The following is an 18,488-nucleotide window of genomic DNA, read 5'->3' as shown; positions in this document are numbered from 1 at the left end:
ATTGATCAATATACAAAAGAACAGTGGGCCCAATACCAAATCCTGGGGGACTCCATTATTAACATTGGTCCACGAAGAGCAATGCCCACTGATTACCACTCTGTCTTCTCCCACTTAAATACCCTTTTATCCATTGTAGCTTGCTCTTAATACCATTAGGAATTAGACTGTTGAATAAGAGAAACACATGGATTAATTAGTAAACACAAAAAAAAGACATTCTTATCAAAACTAAAGAATTGAAATGGACTTGGGCAGGACACATAGCTCAAAGGCATGACAGATGGACTAAGAAAATAACAGAGTGATACCCAAGAGGAGCTAAAAGAAAATCTGGAAGACAATGGAGATGGGCAGATGAAATTCCAGAGTTCGTGGATAGTAAATGGATGGTATTGCATACAACAGGAGGAACTGGAAAGTTGCTGGAGACGCCATCATCCTGCAGTGGATTGAAAATGGCTGGTGATGATTATGAATATTTCCAATAAAGAAAGGTTCAGACATGACGAACCACAAACCTTCTGTTTTTTCTGTATATGATAACTTGTAACTGTTACCAAGTTGGTTGCCCGGTAATTTCTTACATAACCCGTATTGTGTCTGTAAATTGCGTGTGTTCTCTGGTAGTTTTTCCTGTTTTTGCCAGATACAAAAACCTCAATTTCTGGGATAAAAAAAATCCTTGCTATCTACACCTGAAACCAAACTAATTTGGCACTAAACAAATTAGTTTGGTCACTGTGCAGTTCTTTATAAACATTTTGTCAAATATTTATAAAGAACTGCACAATGTTAACACTGAAAGTTTTCAGACAATAATATTAATAACACACGCAGAACTAGTTATACACCTTACTGAACAGGATGCTCCCATCACTCTTGATTTCCCTGAAAAGCATTCTTCCTAACATTAGGATACACTGTGGATACTGTTTACACTGCTGACCACAGGTGAGTTGAAACACAAGAAAATTTACAATCTTACTTTCAACCCTATGGCCAAGGAGAATGATGTAACTTGGTATTTTATCAATTGCAAATGACACTGGAAAGCCTTAATGGCTTTATATAAGGTTTTGAGAAACCATTTTTCAGTATGTAAGGAGAAAGAGTTGCTTCTCATTGTAGAAAAATGTAGCTAACATAAAACAATTACTTATAACAATTCTTCAATATTGGTGCAAAGTTCAATTTCTTTGTCAGCATATTTTAGGTACTGGTAAAATTAAATACCTTACTGGAAACTTGTTTCTTGCTATTATATGATATAAATGCATAATTCATATTCCAGAAGACTTAGATTTTGGGATAGATGCTTTCCTAGAAACTGTTGTGCTGTGGAAAAATAGAATACAATGTAAGAGTGAAAGCTGATTAGGAAAGTTATTTTTTTAGAAAAAGTCTAGTATAAAATTATGCAGGAGTACCCATAGTTTAAGTCACAATTCACAAAATAACCTCAAGACTGCATTAACTGGGTTAAATTGGAGGTTCCCAAAGTGTGGTGCCCGACCTGGGTGGTGGTGCATGCTGTTTGCATGAAACACTTTTTTAACAGAATGTTTTTTTTTTAAATCCTTTAGTTTGTTGATGTAAAGTTAAATGTATTGAAGCAAATATTAATTTGCAAATTTATAAAAGTATGTATACTCAGATAAATTTTATGTCAAATCTGGCTATTTCCACTTGTTCTTGAAAGTGGTGTGAAATTTATGAATTTTTTTTGTGGGGGGGGGGATTGCATGGCATAAAAGTTCGGTAACTTCTGAGTTCAAACGTTTTGAGCAGCTCAATCCTATTGATGTGGCTCTCAGAACATGGTTTTAATTAAAACCAGTGTCAGTGCACCATTTCAGCATATTTTTTTTTTTTTTTTTATGAAAACCCCAAACACGAAAGGTATCAAAACCTATAGTACTTAGTACCGAGCATGGGTTGAAGGAGAAGTATGGGGGGAGAGGGATGCCGGAAACTTTGCTCTAGAGACTAAACATGGGTTTCACCACTTCAAGCCTCCAATAAGCAAAGTGGTGGTATTTCACCGGTTGATGAAAGTCATCTACCACCTGAATTTTTTGTTGTAAATTGCAGAATAATTCAATGGTTGGTCTGCATGTTGTTTATTATTAAAATTTTCAGCTGCGAGAAGAAATTCTCCACCTAAACTCACTATAGTTAGTGAGTTTAGGTGATGTATAAGCTTGCTTGCTTCATTTTCTGCCTCCCTTTATAGCTGAACAAATCCCATCCACCCAGGTGCCTTTCTTACATTTAATTTCAACAATTTTTCCTTCGCTTTCCTTTCAGTTATTACAAAATCATTAAGTTCCATGTTAGACTTTAATAAACTTATGGTCTCCACTTCCCTACAGAATTTGTCATGTGTGAATGTAGATGCAAAATACTCATTCAGTTTGACAGCTACATGAGCAGGATCATCAACAGTCGAACCATCAATATCAAGTGGACCAAACTGATTCATTCCCTTCCTTCTAGAGTTTACATAAGCAAAGTGTTTGCTGTTTTTTTTTGCATCCTTTTCCAAAGATTTCTTGTAATCTGCCTTCGCTTGCCTAACCTCCTTTGTGACTTGATTACAGATTGGTAATATCCACCATAGGCTTCTGTTTCCTAATAATTTATATGCATCCCATGTATTTTTCTTCTCTGCCATGAGTCTAATTAGTTCATCTAACATCCATTTAGGCCTAAACCTTGAACAGTATCTATTAGTAGGTATGAAAAGCCTAGTTGCTTCCCAGATTAATTCCTTGAATGACTCCCATTTAGAATTTGCTTTTGGTAACATCGTCAATTGCTCCCACTGCACAGAATTTAAAAACTGTGTGAGATCATCATAGTCACCTTTACAAAAGGATTGAATAGTACAGTATCAACCACTTTGTAGATGGTGTCAAAATTACTCTTTGCATCCACTTCCTTTGTGAAAACTCACAGTAGCTAATCAGATTTTTGAGGCATGACCTCCCTTTATCGAACCCATCTGTGACTGCCTTATGACTCCATTCCTACGAACCCAGCAGCAGCAGCATTCTGTCTCCGAGAGGACCAATAGAAAAATATTTCATCATTATGTGATTCACTAGTTGGAGATTAGTAGTTGATTCGTTTTCTACCTTCCAAATAGTCTTTAGTAGTGTACATGCTGCTTTTTTTTTTATTTTTTTTTTATCCGTTTATATTGCTTTTTGCATTGTGAAAGTTGAGTGGCCCTAAGAGTAGATTATACTGTTTTTGTTACTCCAATACACCCAACAAACTACAGTTTGCTGGGTAGTGAAACACTGCTTTTCATCACAATAGCATGTTTTTCACTATAGTTTATCAAAGTTCACCACTCACTTAATGAGAACTATCATGGAAAACAACAGAAATTCCAATAGTTTGTGGCCATGAACAGTAAATCAGCAAAACCCCAGTATATTTACATTCTAGGATGGCATCACAAAAATATCCTACTACCAAAAAAAGCCAGAATGTTACTGACAGGTAGTGTGCATCACAACAGTAAAAGTGATGCTTCAACATAAGGGGAGGCCTGACACATATGGAGGAGTTGTGTGCTATTCAGATAAGCTGGAATACTATAAGCTGGTCCATGGTGATTTTTTCCCCCCCTAATGAATTTAGAAGGCATCAATTTACAAGCGACCTGCAAGTGATAATATGCAAAGAGGCCTCTCATAAAAAAATAAATGATCAAGATAAAAGATGGACACACAAAGTGACATATTGCAACTGTTTTTCTATTTAAGGCATGCAGAATTTATGTAGTGAATAGCAAAAGAGCCTTGGAAAATGGATATGATTTCATGTTACTATTAATTTTTATGATATTCATCACATATACAGGGTGGCCACTGAAAGACTGAATGATATAAAACAAAAATAACTTTTACAAACTCGTTTTTTAATTTTTTATTATTTTATTTGGAAATATAGTTAATGGATTTTTTTTAGTATTATGTGTGAAAAACAACATTCCTCAAATGACCACCATTTTCCTGCTCACAAATACAGGCTCTTTCCACAGCATTTTCCATGACCGTACGCAAGGTTTCAGGTCGTAAACATTGGATTTCGGCTCGAATGTTCCTTAAGTTCTTGAACTGTTCGAGGTTTATTTACGTAAACCCGTTCTTTCAAGTAGCCCCACAAAAAGAAGTCTGGAGCCATCAAATCAGGTGAATGCGGAGGCCAAACAAATTCAGCATTTTTTGAAATTATTCGTTCACCGAAAATTTCTTGCAGGAGGTCCATCGTCGCCCTGGTAATGTGCGCAGTAGCTCCATCCTGTTGGAACCATACCTCCTGATTATCTTCGACCACAGGGCGTAAAAAATTTAAGCATTGTCCTATACAGGGCCCCGTTGATTCTTTCTGGCTGACATTTCTCATTTTCAAAGAAATAGGGGCTGATAATGCTTTCAGCCATAACACCACACCAAACAGTGCATTTTTGGGGATGGAATTGATGCTAATGTAATTCCCTGGGATTCTCAGTACCCCAAAATCTGCTGTTTGGTTTGTTGATGTATCCGTTTAAATGAAAATGGGCCTCATCACTCATTATCAAGTTGTTCAAAAAGTTGTTGTTATCTCTGGCTAGGTGTTGAAATCGAATGGAGTACTGCAGGCGCTGCTGAGTATCTTGGGGTAGTAAAGCTTGGACCATTTGGATCTTGTATGGAAACATTTTTAAATCCAGTTTCAGAATCTTTTGAAGTGATGTTCTGGAAATGCCTAGTTGAGCAGAGCAACGGCGGATAGAGGCAGATGGATCCTCAAGGACACTCTGCTGTACAGCTTCCACTGCTGCATCAGTGAGCACAGTGCACTTAGGACCTCTTCCTGGAAGATCGCCGACTGATCCAGATCTTTCAAACCGGGCAATTAGGTTCCGAATCATGTTATTGCTAGGAGATACACTTACTTTAAAATGTTGCTGGTATTTTCTCTGAGTTTCAATAATTGATCTTTCACTGGAATAGAAAAACCCAATGAGTTTTACTCATTGCTGGACATCATACGTAGCCATTTTAATCTCCAAGGGATCCTCTATAACCTGTAAAGAAAGAAAATAAAAAAGATTGAAAATGAATAAGTTATGACTTTTTCAAACCTTTCAGTCTTTCAGTGGCCACCCTGTACAAGCAAATTACTAAAAAATTGATACAATTTTTTTCATTGAAATAAGTTGATTTCAAAGCTTTTTATAAATATTGGTTTGTTGTTCTGGAGCAATGACAAAGTTACATGCAATTAATACCTCTACAAACTTAAATTCGGCAAAGATCAATTGTCATGTTTTTATGCTATCAACATTTTCCTGGAAATTTATTTATAGTTAATAAACTTTATTTCACTTAAACTAATGAGTAATTTTAGCCACAAAAAAAAAAAAAAAACATTTGCAAAATGTTTAATTATTATTATTAAAAAAATTGTATAACTGAAATCAATAAATATTGGGATCTACTGGTAAAACAAGCAATAGTAAAATAAAAGCACAATTCCAAAAACTAAATACTTTTTTCAAATATTACAGTTAAAATCTTGGGCACATGAGGGACCAATATTACTCATGTTGTAAAGGGGGACACAGTACTACTGATAGGTTAAGATGATCTTGCATTACTTTTTCACTAATGATTCTATTATTTTTCTCTAACACAGAGGTTAAACTGATAGGTTTATAGTTACCCTTTCAACCATCCTAGAGAATAGGAGTATAATTGCACATCTAAAATCTAAAGGTACTTCTCCATGAATCTAAAGATGCTCTCATTATTATTGCCAAAGGGTTAGCTACTTGGCTTCCAGTTTTGCAGCTTCTCTTAATATAAGTGGATAGATTCCATCAGTCCCAGGCATTTTGCTCACTTTTAATTTATAAAATCAATTAACTCTAAATCAGTATTCAATAGACTCCTGCTAACCTCATCTCTAAAAGCTTTTTCTGTGTGAATATAAACTCCACAAATATTTATTCAGTTTAACAGCAATCTGTAAAGGACCATTAATAGTCATATACTATTCATATCTAGGGGATAAACATGATTAATCCCTTTCCTTCTCGTGATAAAATATAAAAAGTATTATTTGCTGTTTTAATTTTTATACCCTTAGCCAAGGGCTTTTCATAATCTGCCTTAGCCTGCCTAAACCTTTGAGTAATTTGATTAAACAATACAGCAATACCCTGCATAGCACTGATAATTGGTACCGAAACTGTTCCATGTTATGTGAAACCGTACTGATTGAGGTATAATTATAATGGGTTTTGTCTATAAACAAATTATAGTAAACCTATAAACAATTTGCACTTGATAGCCAATTAAAAGGATTTGAGATAAAAAATATTGCAAAAATTTTATTAATGAAAAGGTAACAACATGAGAGATGAGAAAAAAAAGCTTTGTTTATTTAGGTATTTCAATAATTAAAAGTCTGGTGAAGTCGTCTCTTCTTTTTCTTGGCATACAAGTCTTTGTGGCATCGAATTCCATCTTGTAAATTTTGCTGTATCTTAATGCTGCATTCAACATCCAGATCTCCATTCATAATCACCCCAGGGGCTCACATCTGGTAAGTATGGGCTTGGCACACGCAGGGTCCTGAGCTGGATATCATCATTTCTCTCTCTCTTTCTCTCTCTCTCGGTAACTCGGGAATGTTTTTGGCTGGTGCAGCATAAGCCTCAGGCTTCCTTGCACTATATGGCTACATAATAATCACCGTGCAGACCATGTCAACCCCACAAAAAACTTTCTCCAATTCTTCGGTTGAAAATTCTTTGGTTCCACTTTAGAATTGTTTTCCTCTTCTTCATATGCAGTTTGCTTATCAATTTCAAGGATAGTTGCATCATCTAAGTCATTTGCATGCAAGTCAGTGCAGTCACATACATTGGCAATGTCCACAGTTTCAAATCACAAGTCTCTTCCAATCTTCACAACGTCTTCGTAATTGTCTGAATTTGCGATTCAAAACCAGCAAAATCATTTGCCAAATGGGAAAAAACATGCTGCCAAACAGAACGCATGTTGGTGGCAGTGATTTCTAGTCAAGATGCAAATATAGTTTTGATCATATCCCTCTAAGGGTAAAAAATAAATTGTGAAATGAAAAGCTTGAAAAGCTATCACAATCTCTTCAGGATGGAATTAAGAATACTGAAAACAGTTGTACGTTGCTGCTGACTGCCACATGTGCAATAGAGACAATAGAGTTGGCACCGCAGCATATATTTATGCATAGCTAGGCTATGACAATGCAGCATATATGTAGAGTAAGTGTCTAGGCTATTGAATGAGTTTTAATATGAACAGTAAATTTGACTTAAACTTAATTGAAAACCGTGTTATAGTGAAACCCATGCTGTTTGAAGCCGTGCTAAGTGAGGTATTACTGTAATTTGTAGTTACTGTAAGACTCTATATCCCTTGCCAATTTATAATCATCCCATGTATGTATTTTTCTTCTACTTTGCTTATCAGTTCACCTGACATCCATTTTAGGCTAAATCTTGAACAATAACTTTAAACTGGTATAAAACACTTAGCAGTCTCTAAGGTTACCTAAACTAAATACTTCCCATTTGGCATTTGTTTTTTAATGACATCAGTTGGCTTCACTGAAAGGAGTTTAAAAAACCACAAGTGCTAATGCGGAAAGTTAAAATCCCCATGATAGAACATTCTGATTTACTGGTACACTCTATTTGACTGTATATTTGTTCATTATACTCATCATAAATATTTTGTCTGTAACAGACACTAACTCTCATTTTTGTTTTTTTAGTGTTTGTCACACCAGACTGACTCAATATTACACTGGCAATCTGAGTCTACTGGTTGTAATGCTTTGAGTCTATATGCTTCACAACTAAAAGCATCAATGTCTCTTAGTGCTTATCAATGAAAGGGCTACACAAAATTTAAGATGCTCTCTTTTTCGACTCCCAACTTATGACATTTTCTAAAATACCAAATCATAATATCCAACCAAGTTTTCAATGTTGTTTTTGTCATTAGTTCTAGCATTTATAACAATCTTTGTGCCCTTGGGAGACTATTTGTAATAACTTGTACTCTTGCTCTAGGTGGATAGTCTGGCTGCAATCAACTCACTCTTTTTATACACTAAAGCAGGGGTTCTCAACCAGTTTTACTAATGGACAACTTAAAAAAAAATTGGAAAATTATTGAACCACCACAATAATAAATCATGTGAGTGTTTTTATATAATAGTAATTAATTTACTTTTTTCCCTTATGGATCCATGTACCATCTGGCACCATTAGGTGTACCACAGGTTGAGAATCTATGCACTAAAGAATAGGCTGAAATTCAGGAAACACTTATTTAAATACTACTGCACATAAAATAGTTCACAAGAAAATAAATCTTAAGTTAGAGGAGGTTAACCATCAACTCAACACATCAGCAACAAAAAAAAACATAAATAAAATAAAATAATAAATAAACTTAACGTTCATATTGACGTCACTTTAAAGTGGTATTAATGTGAATTTTAGAAATTCCTTCAACACAGATTTTATGAGGGAATTACTAATCAATATGCATCACTAACCATGTTAAAATCAGAGAAGTATGGTCTTTAAAAAAAAAAAAAAAAAAAAGCCAGGTGCCTACTTGAGTAATTTAATTTGAGATCAACTTTAATTTTTTTTAAAATTAAAAGGTTAAAATAAGCTATTTAAAAATACTAAAATAGTGAAGAATGCACAATCTCCTCTAATGCAAATTATTCTCTTCATTTTTTCATATATTGCAAATGTACAAAATATATCAACACCCGCTCGTGGCAATACTTTTTTATGTCCACCAAGATATACATTGTTACTGGCCCACAATTTACAAATTTAAGATTATGTAAATCTTAGTATCTATTTATTGCTAATAGTCTAAAAATATTTTTACATTACAATTTTTAGATTCTATTAGTAATAAACAAAGTCTAAAAACTTTATACAGGTGATTATACAACTAAATGTTGGGGGGGGGGGCTTGGGTAGCACAATTTCATTAGGTGCCTTTTTTTTTTTAAAGTATTCAGATGAAAAACTGTGCAATATGTCATTCAAATACTGTATTGTATTACTTTTACAGTTTTTGCATAACTTTTTTTTTTCCTGTACTCTTGAAAAAATTAGTTGATATGCATGATGCACAAATTTGAACTATTTCAGTATATTTGTTTGGTATTTACTACTACAGATCAATTATTTTAACCTGTCAGTTTCCTAATATAAAAAGCTTTTTTTTTTTTTTTTTTTATTACCACCCCATACAACACACCTAACACTTACTATTGTGATTTATTTTTGGATCATAAGCTAAAAGGAAATAGGCATAACTCACATTGGCATGTGTTCAAACTGGCAGCCATTTTGGAACAACTCTTCCCACAATTGCAGTCTTTCCATAACATTTTGAAAGATAGAAATACTTAAGTCTACTGAAAATTAGCATTAGCATTAGTAGAGGCATATGATGCAAGAAAGCAAGCTTATTCATCTTCAGCCAAAAAAAAAACAAAAAAACACACCACTCCCGTTCGAAATACCTGTCCAGTTGAGCCTTAAATTTGTTTAGGCTATCAACTTCAACAACAAGTGATGGAAGTCGGTTCCACCAACCAACCACCCGCTGGCCAAAGGCAAATTTCCACACATCTATCTGACATCCTTCCTTCCTCAATTTGAATTTATGCCCTCTGAGGTGATTATTCTGAGCAAGAGGAAGAATCCCATTGGCATTGAGCATGCTCAAACCATTCAAAGCCTTATACACCTCTATCAGATCATCTCGCCGGTGCCTAGTCCCCAGACTCTGTAATTTGCAAAACTTAAGCCTTTCTTCGTAAGAGCAACCCTTTGTTCCATTCACTAATCTTGTTGCCCTTCTCTGTACCTGTTCCAGCAGCTCTACATCCTTCTTGAAATGAGGCCTCCAGACCTGTATACAGTACTCAAGATGTGGCCTAACCATTGCCTTATACAAGGGAATAATCACCTCCTTATCCCTGCTAGAAAAATTCCTGTATATCATTGACAAGACACCATGAGCTACTCTTGCAGCTCATCTTCACTGCTCAGAGAACTTCATATCTGCCTGCACAATTACCCCCAGTCCTTTTCATTCTCCACCACTGTCAGTGTAGTACCGCAGAGTTGATACGTTGCTGATTCACATTCTGTGAAAACTATATTTTAAAGATAGATTTTATCATGCTAAGTAATTCTACTGTTACCACTGTATGTTAAAGATCAATTTTATTGTGATAAGCACCAGGGAAATGGTCTTGATGTTTAGTATGGTAGAATCTATCTTTGATACAAAAAGTGTATCAGATGAATGCAGTCGCCATTGAATAGCACTATAGAAACTGATCCATCATCCAGAGAATGTTTCATTCAAAAACTTGGCATGATATTAGCAGAAAAATGTGATATTTATTTTTTAAAACATATTTAGGTAGTGGTCATGTCAGCAAAAGAGGTTCAACACCCAGCCCACACAGCATACAATTATTTCCAGCACAATGAAGTATTTTAATATTACTATATGTGGATTTGCTAAGGGCATAATAAATAAAATTATGACTATACACTTGCCTATTTACTTATTTTAATGTGGTCTTATCATACAACAGACATTGATCAGTCAGTCATTCACTGCATTTTTCTTTGAATTTTAAAATAAACCAATTTATTAGTTATTAGAGAAAATTAACTACAGTGGCACAAATCAATGCCAACTTCAATGAGGGAGGCGCCAGAAACATTGCCACCGGGACCATCAGGTGATCATTAGCCTCAATAGGTTACGGGAGCTGCCAACCCACCAGAGTCCCATTGCTAACACCACGACAAAGGACTCTACGCCTCAACTGGGCGAAAGAACATCGGTCTGGACCATGGATGATTGGAGACTGGTGTCCTGGACCGATGAGTCCCATTTCCAGTTATTTTGAGAGGACGGGTGGGTGCATATCTGGCAGAAACCGCTGTTTGTTTGTTTGGTTTTTAGGAGCATTAGCAACTAAGGCCATATTACTTCGGGATATGCGGTGGTCATTCTCTGACCTTTCCGCATCCTCCGTATTTGGTAGTGACGGGCTCGAACTCCGGTCTAATCAAGAAGCGTGTGCTACGCACTGCCGCTCCTTCCCACCTGGCTACAGAGGCGCCTGCAGAAACCACACAAAGCTATGTACCCATCATGTCAACCAAGGAACTGTTCAGGCAGGTGGATGTGTTCAACTGGCACATATTGGGACCTCTGGTATGTCTAGACACATCTCTGAATAGTCCAGGTTATGTGTCCATCCTTGCACACCATCTGCATCCCTTTATGGCCATCATGCACCCACAGGGCAATGAGCTCTTCCAGCAGGACAATGCGCCTCTCCGCAGAGTCTTAGTGACTAGAACATGGTTTGAAGAGTATTTTGCAGATTTTACCACCATGGAATGGCCTCCCCATTCACAGACATGAATCCTGTAGAGCATCTTTGGGATGCTGTGGAAAGGTCCATTCCAGCTTTGGATCCTCCACTCAGGAATGCAACAGAATTATGAACAGTGGTGCAGTAAGCATGGATGGAAATACCTGTGGAACGCTTTTGCAAACTGGTAGACTCAATGCCTCACTGTGTGACTGCCCTTATCTGGGCAAAAGGTGGTGCTACTCATTACTAGGTAGTTATCTCATGATTTCTGTCCATTCAGTGTACAAGTGAATACACACGGTGAGGACCAGTTTCTCTGCAGGTGGACTTCTGAAAATAAGGGTATATTAATTTTAAGGTGCTTTAATAACTTTACAAGTTCTTTTACGTGGGGGGAAATTCTTCCTGGTATTTTTGGGAAGGGGGACATGCCAGCCAAACTTATCCCATATAGATGGAGCCTATGAGTATTCAAGGAGAGTTTAAACATTGAATCCAGTGAGTTAATCTGAAGCATTTCTTCAGTGGCACCTAATTTAGATTTTCTATCATTGTGGTGCACGAAATGACTTGTGGAGGCCAGATTTTAGATTTTGCTTATGTTAACAAGTTCCGCAATTCTATTAACACGAGAGGAAGTCTCCTCATGTAAGAGGGTATTGCAGCTGAACAGATTTTTAAGTTTCATATGTTATGGAAGGAAGAATATAAACTTTTATGTAGCAAAGAATTACACAGTTGGAGACATTAGTTAAACAACAGGTCTGTAATTACTAGTGTCACCCTTTGATTCCCTTTGTGAATTAGCAATACAATTTGCACATCTCCAGTTCACGGGGACCTCCCTTGAATCTAAGGAAGCTCTCATAATCATGGCTTGTTAAGGTCTTGTACTAATGTTGGATGGTAAATCTTCAATTTTGAAAGCTACCTTTGTGAGAAATTCCTAGTTCCAGAGAGGGCATTGTATATATGACTTTCATTAGCATTAGTAGAGGCATATGATGCAAGAAAGCAAGCTTATTCAGCATCAGCCAAAAAAAAAAAAAAAAAAGCACAACCACTACTCCCATTTCACCCCTCCGTTCGTTCAAAATACCTGTCCAGCTGAGCCTTAAATTTGTTTAGGCTATCAACTTCAACAACAAGTGATGGAAGTCTATTCCACAAACCAACTGCCCGCTAGCTAAAGGCAAATTTCCTCACATCTATCCGACATCCGTCCTTCCTCAATTTGAATTTATGTCCTCTCAGGTGATTATTCTGAGCAAGAGGAAGAATCCCATCGGCATTGAGCATGCTCAAGCCACTCAAAGCCTTATACACCTCTATCAGATCACCTCGCCAATGCCTAGTCTCCAGACTGTAATTTGCAAAACTTAAGCCTTTCTTTGTAAGAGCAACCCTTTGTTCCATTCACTAATCTTGTTGCCCTTCTCTACATCCTTCTTGAAATGAGGCCTCTAGACCTGTATACAGCTCTAGGTGTGGCCTGACCAATGCCTTATACAAGGGAATAATCACATCCCTATCCCTGCTAGAAATATTCCTGTATATCATTGACAAGACACCATGAGCTACTCTTGCAGCTCGTCTGCACTGCTCAGAGAACTTCATATCTGCCTGCACAATTATCCCCAGGTCCTTTTCATACTCTGTCTCTTTCTACTACTGTCAGCATAGTACCACACAGTTGATACATTACACTGGGGTTACTGCTTCCCATATGTAGTACTTTACATTTGTCAATGTTAAACTTCATTTGCCACCTCTCTGCCCATCTGCTCAACCTTTCCAGATCCTGTTACAGCAGCATAGCATCAGTAGTGTCCTTAACAACCCTGCCAACCTTTGTATCGTCTGCAAACTTGGACATTAAGCTTGATATACCATCATCTATATCATTTATAAATACAGAAAACAACATTGGACCCAACACTGAACCCTGAGGAACTCCACTAATAACATCATACCATGTTGAGCAGTGTCCATTAATTACCACTCTCTGTCTTCTGCCACTCAACCATCCCTTTATCCATAGCAGCAATTTGCCTCCAATGCCACACTGCTCCAATTTGTGCAGCAGTCTTCCATGCGCAACAGTATCAAAAGCCTTTCTAAGATCCAATATATAATATCAAAGTTATTCCCTGCATCCAGTTCTTTTGTGACTACATCATAGTATCCAATCAAATTGGTCAGACAAGACCTGCCCTTAACAAAACCATGCTGTGTCTGAGCTATAACTGAATTCTTGTCCAGATGATCCTGCAGTGCTTCTTTAACCAGTGCCTCCATTAATTTTCCTGGAACCGAAGTTAAACTAACAGTTCTATAATTACTTGTGTCAACCTCTGATCCTCCTTTGTGAATTGGGGTTACATTTGCATCTCCAGTCTATGGGTACCTCCCCTGAGTCCAAAGAAGCTCTCATAATTATGGCTAGGGGTTTGCTTACTTCCTTTAATATAACTGGATAGATCCCATCCACCCCAGGTGCCTTTTTTATGTTTATCCTCAACAATTTCTCCTCCACTTTCCTCTCAGTTATTATAAAATCATCTAGCTCACTGCCAATGTTTACTTCACCTACGACATTCCCCTTCCTGAATAACTCCTCATGTGTGAATGTAGATGCAAAATACTTGTTTAGACTGTTAGCCACCTGAGCAGGATCCTCAACTGTTGAACCATAAGAAATGCCTTTCTAGGCATTTTCTCTAAGCTTTCCTTTATTTTTCTCTTTATAATTCTCATGATTGTACCTAACGTACAATCATGAGAATCATTACTGAAGTTTATATGTAGATAACATTAAATAATACTCAAAATGATAACACAAAGTAAACTTGCATCAAGATTCTACACAAATTTTTCTGATTTCCTGTGATAGTGGACATTTTTACAATCCAAATAACAAATAAGCTACGTCCATATTTTGTAGCTATGATTAGATATTTTGACAACATTCAAATGCTTTTGTTTTATGAGCCTTGTTATTATAATAGCTCAAGTAAATTTTAGTCTTTGTTGCTCATGCCCTCAATTTAACAAAGATACTCAATGGCATTTGTGAGACACCCCCCTTTTTTTATTATAAAAAATAAATTTTTAGTCTTAAGTTCTAGTTTATTAACTTTAGCTTTAATAATTTTTAGTTTTTTTTTTTTTTTTTTTTTGGTGGCGCATAGGCTTCTGTGGCCATAATGCACCTTCCAAAGTTTTTGCAGTACTTTGATCCAAGCCCGAGGCGGGAATCGAACCCACGACCTTTGGGTTACCAGGCAGGCACTTTACCCACCCGGCTAGCCTGGTCGGCATAATTTTTAGTGAACTGAAAACAGTGACTATTAATTATGATTTGCCAAACTCAAAAAATAAATGAAAGAAACCAATAATAATAAAAGTTGTCTTTGCATTTTTTTTTAATTTAAAGTCACTCTTCTCTCATACCGAATACATATGCTTGCATGTTGTGTGGCCAGATAGCCTGCATTATCAATACTGGCATAGGTAAAGAAACCTACTGCACACAGTTACTGACATATAATGTACACTATAGTAGGATATAATCCAACCATGAGGCATAAGAATAATGTTTTCTGGTGATTACATGCAGACTTGGAAATGGTAACTCTATTTATAACCTTAAAAAGTGGCAAGAAATAATTTAAAGCTGTTCACTTTTTGATGTCACCTTTATTTTCAACCTATTATGAACACAACTATGAAAAATCTATTTTTATATTAAAAACATATTCTTGATTATTTTTTAAAATAAGATCTGAAGATTCACTTAACAGGTAAAGGGCAATATTGGGAAAGATTCTGCAATTCTGCCCAGACACAACAGGGAGGAGTATATGCTGAGAGCCTTGTCAATGAATTCAGCCCTGGAGAGATGGTTCAAGGTTCAATTTTTCTCAGCATAGTCTGCTTGTTAACAGGTAGGGACTGTTTTTACAGGGAGAAGATACACTTGAATACAAGGGGTGCAAGAATATTTGCTGATGCTATCAAGGCAGTGATAGACGAGTTCGAAAACTGCTAGCTTAGGGGGATACACAGAGCTAATAGTTTAACTAAAGCTGCAGACAAAGTAATTCTTACACTGCTACTATTGGAATATACAATAGCATGGAAAGAAAGGCGTCTGGGACTTCAGGCCCTGCTGTGGGTCATCATGGAACAAATAAATACATGGGAGGCTGTGTTGGGGTAACTAAGAGTACAAACATGTGTAATGCCAGAACCATTATAAATACACTTGATGAATTTGAAGTATTTATATGTGCTTCATATTATATATTTAGCACTAAGAGTCTCTTTTAAGCTGTGCCTAAACATTAGCATTAGTAGAGGCATATGATGCAAGAAAGCAAACTTATAAAGCATCAGCCAAAAAAAAAAAAAAAAAAACCCTTCCCATTTCACCCACCATTCACTCCAAATGCTTGTCCAGTTCTGCCTTAAACTTATTTAAGTTGTGGCCCTCCACTACGAGAGATGGAAGTTTGTTCCAACTATCAACTACCCTTATTTAGCATTAGCAAGAGTACATGATGCATGAAAGCAAGCTTACATAGCATCAGCCAAAAAAAAAAAAAAAAAAAACACCCTTCTCATTTCACCCATCCACTCCCTCCAAATGTTTGTCTAGTTCTGCCTTGAATCTATTTAAGCTACCAACTTCTACAATGACAGATGTAAGTTTGTTCCAGCAATCAACCACCCACTGGCTAAAGACAAACTTCTGCACATCTACCCTACAACTGTCTTTCCTCAATTTGAATTTATGCCCTCTCAGGCGATTATTCTGTGAAAGAGGAAGAATCCCATCAGCATTGAACATGCTCAAACCATTCAAGGCTTTATACACCTCAATCAGATCACCTCACAGGTGACTAGTCTCTAGACACTGCAATTTGCAAAACTTAAGCCTTTCTTCATAAGAGCAACCCTTTGTTCCATTCACTAATCTTGTTGCCCTTCTCCAGCAGCTCTACATCCTTAAAATGAGGCTTACAGACCTGTATACAGAAGTCAAGGTGTGGCCTGCCCACTGCTTTATACAAGGGGATAATCACCTCTTTATCCCTGCTAGAAAAATTACTATACAGGCAGTTTTCGCTTTACGAGGTTTTTGCCCAAATAACAACAAAATAATGTCTTTATTATTATAATTTGTTTGATTTTACAGGCTACGTTTTCATTTCTTTTCAATAAATCAATCATTGTTTAAACAAACTAATTAGCTAACTAATTTCATTGTTGTGAACTGTGAACGTAACCCCTATTTTTAACCTTAGGTCTTTAGAAATAAATTCCCGCTTTACGAGTGCGCGCTAGGAACGAATTAACTCGTAAAGTCGAGAACTACCTGTATATCATTGAAAAGACACAATGAGCTACTCTTGCAGACCGTGTGCACTGCTCAGAAAACTTCATATCTGCCTGCACAATTACCCCCAGGTACTTTTCATTCTCTACCACTGTCAGAGTAATACCACACAGTTGATACGTTACTCTGGGGTTACTGTTTCCCATAGGCAGTACTTTACATTTGTCAATGTTAAACTTCATTTGCCACCTCTCAGCCCATCTGCTCAACTTTTCTAGATCCTGTTGCAGCAGCGTATTGTCATTAACAGCCCTGCCGACCTTCACATTGTCTGCAAACTTAGACATTAAGCCTGATATACCATCATCAATATCATTAATAAATACAGAAAACAAAAATGGACCCAACACCGAACCCTGGGGGACTACACTAATAACATTAGTCCACAAAGAGCAGTGTCCTTTGATTACCACTCTGGCTTCTCCCACTCAACCATCCCTTTATCCATAGCAGCAATTTTCCTCCAATGCCACACTGCTCCAATTTGTACAGTAGTCTTCCATGTGCAAACAGTATCAAAAGCTTTCCTCAAATCCAAGTACTGTATACGATATCAATTATTTTTTGCATCCAGAAACATGGTTTCTATCAGGGATAGAAAGCACAGAGTATATCTGTGCTTCTGTAGAAAGTGCTCCCAAACATTGTTCATATTTTGGTGTGAACAATGTTTTCAGTCTTGCATTCCTATTTGCTTTATAGGTGTCACGGAAAATAGTCATGTGTAATTTAATCATCTACTTTAAAAATTTAAGCTGATACTAATAAAAGGCTAAAACTGAAACGAACACATTATTTATGAAAATTTCAGTAAACTTACTCTAGAAAATTTCGAAAGTTAATGTGTACTGGTGTATTCGAAACTTCAAAAGCGGATTTTTGTATTCTTTAACGATGTCTATAACTTTTATCATTCACAAACAAAATAAACGAGTATCTTACGGCATAAAGTTTATTGAAGAGGTGAACAAAACACGTACAGCCAGAAAACCAAACATTTTGACAGTATTATTTTATTCGTGCCAATTTCCAAACCAATACAATGCGCATGAAGCAAGACACGGTAGCGCCTCCTCTGTATCACAGAGTAGTAAGATACTCTGTATGGTATAAAACGTGCCCTACAGATTGCCTTGTTAAGTTAAATTCTTTATAATTCGGTGCTGCAAGGAAAACTTAATCAAGTGTTACTTACGGACAGCTTTTCACTGATAGTTACTAATTGTACGAATAAAACTACTTTACTCATGAAACCACACGCGAGTATATACACATAAATACAAAATAAAGTTAAATCCTTAAAAAGCAAACTTCACTTTTTAAGTAAAAGCTTCCTCTGTGCTGTCAGATTCACTGATGCCGTGCCGGTAACGCTTTTCACTGAGGTAGTATTGATATAGGACATATATCTAGCCAAATTGGGTGAAGAAAAACTTTTAATCACCATTACGAATAAGTATAAATGTAAAAATATAAATACGCATGCGTAATTTGAATCCCTACAATCCTGATTCATTCACTGAAATTCTATAGGTTAGCTATTTTTCGTTAGTTCTTTCGTTTTCTGCGAGATGGCGCTGTTAAA

General features: G+C 36.5%; 1 protein-coding gene across 1 annotated transcript; it reads right to left on the bottom strand.

Moving 5' to 3' along the window:
- Window positions 1-4,501: 4,501 nt before the first annotated feature.
- On the bottom strand, window positions 4,502-4,933 carry LOC150079649 (uncharacterized). Its single transcript, XM_090383154.1, has one exon. The coding sequence runs from the start codon at window positions 4,931-4,933 to the stop codon at window positions 4,502-4,504; it is 432 nt and encodes a 143-aa protein (XP_090239280.1).
- Between the last annotated feature and the right edge of the window lie 13,555 nt (window positions 4,934-18,488).

The sequence above is a fragment of the Mastigoproctus giganteus genome, chromosome 10 (assembly GCF_048544385.1).
Source record: "Mastigoproctus giganteus isolate SK-2022 chromosome 10, ASM4854438v1, whole genome shotgun sequence".
Classification (NCBI taxonomy): Eukaryota; Metazoa; Arthropoda; class Arachnida; order Uropygi; family Thelyphonidae; genus Mastigoproctus; species Mastigoproctus giganteus.
The sequence above is the reverse complement of the archived record's forward strand: the minus strand, read 5'-3'. Positions and strand labels throughout refer to the sequence as shown.